The sequence below is a fragment of the Cariama cristata genome, unplaced genomic scaffold, assembly GCF_000690535.1.
Source record: "Cariama cristata isolate BGI_N322 unplaced genomic scaffold, ASM69053v1 scaffold3008, whole genome shotgun sequence".
NCBI lineage: Eukaryota > Metazoa > Chordata > Aves > Cariamiformes > Cariamidae > Cariama > Cariama cristata.
This window is the reverse complement of record NW_009630449.1, coordinates 1747-8823: the sequence shown is the minus strand read 5'-3', so window position 1 is coordinate 8823 and position 7077 is coordinate 1747. Positions and strand designations below refer to the sequence as shown.

Below are 7077 nucleotides of genomic sequence, written 5' to 3'. Positions count from 1 at the left end.
GACCGGTGTTTCCTTCGCCTCCAACCCGCCCAGGGACGCGTCCGCACGAAGACGGTGAAGAAGGCCGCCCGGGTGATCATCGAGAAGTACTACACCCGCCTGGGGAACGACTTCCACACCAACAAGCGGGTGTGCGAGGAGATCGCCATCATCCCCAGCAAGAAGCTACGGAATAAGATCGCAGGGTGAGGGGGGGCGTCTGGGGGGAAGAGCCACGTGTTTCGGTGCGTGGTGTTTGTACACGGGTGGGAATTCCGGCCGGAACCTGCATTCGAAAGTGATCGTGGTCTCACCCGTGGCCTGGTCATTGATAGTGCAGGGAGACGAGTGCCGAAAGCTTTCCCGTGTTTGGGGGGGTCCATCCCCTCCCTCCCAAGCCCTGTTGCTGTCGGACACTTCTCCATCCCGGATGTTCTCTGGAGGTGGTGGGACAATGCCAGGGTTGCCGGCAGGCGTTCCGTCTCCGCAGCCTGCCATGGTTTTGGGAACGCGAGGGTGGAGAAGGGAAATACGGGTTCTGGGAGCGTGGAGAACCCCTGGATGGTCCTTTGTCCCCCACAGGTATGTCACCCACCTGATGAAGCGTATTCAGAGGGGACCTGTCCGAGGCATCTCCATCAAACTGCAGGAGGAGGAGAGGGAGAGGAGGGACAACTATGTCCCTGAGGTGAGGCTCTGGCTGCGCTCGAGTGCCCGCTTCGGCATCTGTCCGTACTGCATCGAGTTGTCTTCTCCATTAGTGGCCCCAAATCTCTTCAAAACAGAACCTCAGCCACGAGGAGCTGAGAAAGGTTTGGGTCAGGGAGGGCTGAGGAAGATTCTGGCCTCGTATCGGGGCACTCCCTCCAAAACTGCTGCCTGGGGTGGGAAGGGCAGTTGACTTCTTGCGTTTTGACTCTGCTGCCGGTTGGCAGATGATAGCCATCCTCAATTTTCCTAACTTAAAATGAGGAAAAAGATAACTTGATGGAATGCAGGAGAATATTTCAGAGTGAGTTAAAACCTGCTGTACAGCAGATGTCGCTGAAGAGAGGGAACTGCTGAAACTCCCTCTCCCCTTAAACCTGCATTTGCGAGGAGTTGAGGACTCACCTGTGACCCGGTTGTTGATAGTGCCGGGAGAGGAGCTCCAGAAGCGTTTCCTGTGTTCAGTGGGTTCAGTCCCGTTACTCCCAAACCCTGTAGCCTCCAGACATGGTGCATCTCACCCCTCTTCCAGATCTCCCTGATTGGCTTATGGTAGAGCCGCTAGTTTCTGTGCTGCACAGAAACGCTTAATTCTGTTACCTCGGCTCTTCCAAATTGTCGATGCTGCGGTGTGGTTACATGGAAGGTGATTTCGGTGATGATCTGGGAGGAACAGGTACGTTGGTAGGATGCCATGGGCACCGTGGCAGTGTGGTAAGGCGGGCTGGTGCTGTTCCCCCCCCACTTGGAGATACGCCTTGGGAGTACTGTTCCTGCTTTACCTTCCTGGTTTTGTAGCCCAGGGTGAGGTGACACAGCTCTCCCCAAGAGAGCAGGGCTCGGTTTGACTCCCTCGCTCCTGACAGCTGGAAATGATGTGTGAAACACCGGCAGCTCTGTGCAGCTCCTCTCACAGATGCTTCAACGCTCCGGATTTTAGGTGTCAGCACAGTGCTGACCGGCACAGCTGGTGTCGGAGGCTTGGAGGAGCCAGCTAGGGCGACTGTGTTTTACATAGTGACCTTCCAGCCAAGTCTCAATGGCAGGATGAGGTGGTGCTGGTGGGAGAGGTCACCCCTGGCAGGACCCCGAGCAGGGAAGGGAGCATCTGTGCTGTAGCAACGTTAGCTGAGCCTGCATTATTTGTGGTTTCTTCCAAAAATACTGGTGTGACGTAGGCTCTTGGGGAAGGAAGCCCATGGAGATCAAAGTTTGGGGTCCGGAGGGGGTTGGAGGAGATTACTCTGGGATTAAAGAGCAGGAGACCTCAGGTGCTGGGGGTGGGACAGCGGAGGCGGTCACTCGGCATTGATGTCTGGTACCACGGTGGTTGGGCTCTGGCCTTGGAGACTGATGTCACAGGAGAAGCGCAAGTGTCGGTGGTGACCACCGGGACTGGTGCAGTTGTGGACCCGACCCCGACTCTTCTCAGCAGCCTTGGCGTGGAGCTGGTTAGTCCTCGGGTTTCCAAAGACTTGCTGTAAAAAACGCTTGTCTCCCTGTGTGGGGTCTTTCTGCTGCCAGGTGGCCTCTTGTGGTGTTTTGGCAGGAGAGCTGGACTCCATCAGGGTCCTCCTGGCTCACTCTGTTGCTGGAGCCATTCCCCGTGACAGGCAGCGAGATCTTGTTTGTGGTGGGATAGGACTGGAGTGAGTGTGTGGGACACCCCAGGGGCAGCCTGGACATGGCTGTGGGGCCTCGTCAAACTGTGTGTCTGTCCTCCATCCCCAGGTCTCTGCCCTCGACCAGGAGATCATCGAAGTGGACCCAGACACCAAGGAAATGCTGAAGCTCCTGGTGAGTAGCCGCAGCTATCCCCCTGCCCAGGGTAACCATGCCAGTGTGGTGGCATGTCGCCAGCAGCGCTCCCACTGCCCTGAGGTGCTTGATGGCGTTGGCTGAAGGCTTCAACTCTCTGGGCACGTGGCAGGGGTCCCTCGCCCTGGGACCTGCAGGCAGATTAACTCCCATACGGCTCTTGGGAGGGGAGAGGCGTGGTGGCTTTGCCCGGGACCCCGCTAGCAGGGTGGGCATGCTCCTTGCCCTCCCCTCCTCCTCCAGCACCCAAGGGCGTCTTCATCAGCTCTCACTGGGTGGAGGTGAACATGGGTTTGCCCATAAAAAGACCAGATTCCCTTCACCAATGAGCTAACCTCCGGAGCGGGGTGGACGTCTCCCCTTCTTTCTGGAGATGCGAATCCACCCTTTGTGCCACCACAGTGTGTTCACGCTTCCTGCTCCTTGCAGGAGGAATCTGCCTCCGCCCTTGGCAGGGTCAGGCACAGATGGTGGGCAGGGTGGTGTGACTGATCCCAATCCTGTGCTGTTTTCCAGGACTTTGGCAGCCTGTCCAACCTGCAGGTGACACAGCCCACGGTGGGGATGAACTTCAAAACGCCCCGAGGAGCACTCTGAGTCGGTCGCTGTATGTCACTTTTCCAATAAATATGGGGAAACCATCTCAGCCTGCCTGGTCTTTGGAAGCCTGCGTCCCGAGGGATGAGGAGGGAGGGCTGTTTCCTCAGGGTGTCACATCCCAAATACAGGTGTCCGAGGCTTCAGAGGGTGAGGAGGACTCAATGCCTTCATGTTTGCTGGCATCTTTTGGGGTTCTTTCCTGGCTGTTTGGGATGTGAGGTGCAAAGCTGTTACTTTACAGGCTCTCCTGCTGCCAGGGTGGTGGGAGAGGACGACTGAAATGGCTCGACAGAGCTTGCCAGAGCTCCTTGCCCTCCGCGCCTCCCGGGTTTGCCTTTGCCTCCTTTGAGTGGACAGCTTGGGGGTCATGCTGTGCTAGAATAAAAGTTGCTTTTTATAACCACATTGGTCACTTTAAGTGCTTAAATGAAAAGTCTTGTTGATGGTTTTCTTTGTATGAGGGGAATGAACTGGGCTGAGCAGTGCGCTGTGTCTGGGGGTGGATGCTTCCCTGTGGAGATGGGCCCTGGTGAGGCTTGTGCTGTCCTCCCAGCAAGATGCTCCATCCAGCAATTTCCCCAGAGTGCAACAGGTATGGAAGAGTTTTGGGGTTCGCCCCCTGAAACTCTTGTCCTGCTATGCAGAGGCTCTGCTTGGAGGCAGAGGAGACCTACAGGTCTCCACCTTGGCTTGTTGGCATCATCCAGCACCATGACCTGTGGGCAGGGCACCGCTCCTGGGCACCCCGGCTGGGCAAGGGTGCCTGGGTTTTCTCTCCCTGTCTTGTATGACTGGCTCCAGCACAACGTGGGTTTTGCTTTGAGGAAGTCTGGGGCCCTGCACTCAAAACCTCTGCACACCCACGGAGCTCCCCATGTGCCCAGGAGATCCTAGGCCATCCCCTGCCTGTCCTGCCAGCCCTGTGATGGCACTGGGTCCCACTGGTGAGCGTGTACCATGGGTGGGTGCAGCTGTGCAATGGGGCGATTTCTCTCTGTGAGGAGACCTCAGTGTGTCCCTCCAAGGAAAACTACTGTTCACAGCCACATCTTAAAACCCCTGGTACGAATAAAAACACAAAGGATTTGTGATTTTGGGAGAAATGTCTATATTTAAGTTAGCTGTGAAATTTGTTTTAAATTTAAAATTTAAACAAGAAAATGTTTACAGTAAATGTAGCCAGGTATTTAAATATACCTTAAATGTGCTGAGCTGCAGTCAGGATAAGCCAAGCAGGGATAATTTATAAATCCCATGTGTACCACGGAGATTTAACTCAGAATTCGCAGCTCGATACCACCAATCTCTTTGCTATTTAACTAAAATACGGGGAAGAACACAGACTGACGGGTAAAATAACCATCAGTCTGCAGAAGAGAGCAAGCAAGGAGGCATCCCAGCATCCTAACTAAGGGATCAGATTTCCAGACACGACTGATAGCTCTCTGGCAGCTCTTACTCAAGTTTTTGATGCAAACAGCCACCTGTTACTTAGAATTTTCTCTTCATTCTAGTCTTCATGTCAGAGTAAATGTTAATTTCATTCTGAATCCAATATACCGTGTAGCCCGAGGTCCCGGGAATGAAATCGCGGAGCTCTCCGACATACTTCTTCATGTCGCGAGCAGAGGCATAGCCTACGAAGGGAAAGCGCAGGTCTCACCAGGGGAGCTGCCCTCTCCTCAGACAAAACAAGGACAATGGAAAATGCAGAGCGTGGAGGGGAAGGGAGCGATGCCAGTCACACCCTCAGCATTCCCACTGCTATAAGTACCGGGAAGAAGTGAGGGGCACACGGGGGTCCCTGCTTCATCCACAATCATTTTCAGGCATATTTTCCACTCCTTAAAAATCTACCAATGCCGAACATTACCTGTCACCATGTTATTCATCGGATATTCCTGGAGGGCCCGGTATGGAAATTCCCCATGGCCATGTGCTCTGGAGCCTGTTTCTTCTTCACTGCTGTATTGGGGAAAAAAATCTGTGTGTTACTTCCTGTGGGTTGGGGATCTCTTGAAATTTGGGGAACGTGTTGAAATCCTGCCACTGAAGGCAGGAAAATACCTTTCAGCCAGGTCTAGCACATCCTCCTCTGCTTCTTTCTCACAGTCTTTTCTCACTGCCTCCGGTTCATCTGTCAGATTTTCACTGGGCTGCGAGCATCAGTACAGAGTAGAGTTAAAATTGTGTCCTGGGTACCCCGCAAAACACTAGAGACATGGTCCAAGAGAGTGGTATTTTTAGGACTTGTGATTTCAAGCATAATTTAGAATAAAATTTTAAATCTAATCATGTGTTCACTTCAAATGTACTGAGAAGTTGCTTTAAGAAGAGAGCGGGCAGTGTCTCGGAGCTACATGGGGATGGAAGATGCCACACAAAAGGGCTGCGCTCAGACCTCGGCAATCAGCATCCCCGGAAGGATGTGCCGGGCAGACTGGACATCTGTCTGGGTGAGGGAGAAAATCACTCCTGCGCATCCCATGCTCAATCCGGTGCTGTCCCCCCTGGGATGTCACGCTGAGAGGGACACACACAGCGCAGCAAGCAAGATTTGATCGCTTATTTGGGATGAGGGTCTGGGTTGAAAACCGGGCTCCCTGAAGTTCATACAACCAATATTTTTTTCAGCTACACCTCCTGTAGCATAAATTTCTTATCTTACCTGTTCTGCAACTGAATCATCCATCTGCTCCCAAATAAAACTACCAATTTTCCTCCTGATTTCTGCCATGAACAAAAAAATAAATGACTGTGAGAGCTTCAAATAACGAGACTGTGCAGCAGTTGCTGTCTGTGCAAGCCCTGCCTCTCACAGGTGCTAGCGAAAGCACTCGGAGCCCTGGCAGGAGCTCACTGCACGGTGCTGCTCACTAATGCAATATAATGACTCGATGGCCGGGTGGAGATCAGTGATGGGTGGTATCCCTCAGGGGTCCATATTTGGACTAGTATTATTTAACATCTTTATCAGGGACATGGATGGTGGGATGGAGCGCACCCTCAGCAAGTTTGCCAACAACACCAAGCGGTGTGGTGCAGTCGACACGCTGGAGGGAAGGGATGCCATCCAGAGGGACCTGGACAGGCTTGAGAGGTGGGCCTGTGCGAATCTCCTGAAGTTCAACAAGGCCAAGTGCAAGGTCCTGTGCATGGGTCGGGCAATCACAAGCACAAATACAGGCTGGATGATGAGTGGGCTGAGAGCAGCCCTGAGGAGAAGGACTTGGAGCTATTGGTGGATGAAAAACTGAATATGACGTGGCAATGCACACTCGCAGCCCAGAAAGCCAATCGTATCCTGGGTTGCATCAACAGCAGTGTGAGCAGCAGACCAAAGGAGGTGATTCTCCCCCTCTGCTCCGCTCTGGTGAGACCCCCCCTGCAGTACTGCCTTCAGCTCTGGGGTCCCCAACACAAGAAGGACATGGACCTGTTGGAGCAAGTCCACGCAAATGATCCGAGGGCTGGAGCACCTCTCCTGTGAGGACAGACTGAGAGAGTTGGGGCTGTTCATCCCGGAGAAGAGAAGGCTCTGGGGAGACCTTAGAGCAGCCTTCCAGTACCTAAAGGGGCCTGCAAGAAAGCTGGGGTGGGACTCTCTATCAAGGAGTGTAGTGGTAGGATGAGGGATTACCATTTTAAACTGAAAGAGGGTAGATTTAGATTAGATATTAGGAAGAAATTCTTTACTGTGAGGGTGGCGAGGCAGTGGCACAGGTTGCCCAGAGAAGCTGTGGATGCCCCATCCCTGGAAGTGTTCAAGGCCAGGTTGGATGGGGCTTTGAGCAACCAGGTCTGGTGGAAGGAGGTCCTTGCCCATGGCAGAGGGGTTGGAACAAGATGAGCTTTAAGGTCCCTTCCGATCCAAAACCATTCTGTGATTCTATGATTCTAGATACAGAATATAACAGATGGAGCATCCTCTGCCTTCAGGGAGGAAGAATCGCTCCCAGCAGAAGGCCATTC

At 53.4% G+C, this 7077-nt stretch overlaps 2 protein-coding genes across 2 annotated transcripts in view; one reads left to right on the top strand and one right to left on the bottom strand.

Moving 5' to 3' along the window:
* Window positions 1–24: 24 nt before the first annotated feature.
* On the top strand, window positions 25–3146 carry RPS17 (ribosomal protein S17; the record flags this gene model as incomplete). Its single annotated transcript, XM_009705523.1, has 4 exons — window positions 25–185; window positions 562–667; window positions 2419–2484; window positions 3022–3146. Coding segments are annotated over 4 exons (414 nt in total), but the record flags the coding sequence as incomplete, so codon positions are not given.
* Window positions 3147–4596: 1450 nt separating this feature from the next.
* LOC104165783 (chromosome unknown open reading frame, human C15orf43) overlaps window positions 4597–7077 on the bottom strand; it is a gene marked incomplete at its 5' end in the record, with an annotated part of 2744 nt that continues 263 nt past the window's right edge. The window contains 4 exons of the mRNA XM_009705522.1: window positions 4597–4742; window positions 4979–5067; window positions 5173–5261; window positions 5774–5835. Coding sequence (XP_009703824.1) covers window positions 4597–4742; window positions 4979–5067; window positions 5173–5261; window positions 5774–5835 — 386 coding nt within the window. The remainder of the gene's footprint in view (window positions 4743–4978; window positions 5068–5172; window positions 5262–5773; window positions 5836–7077) is intronic.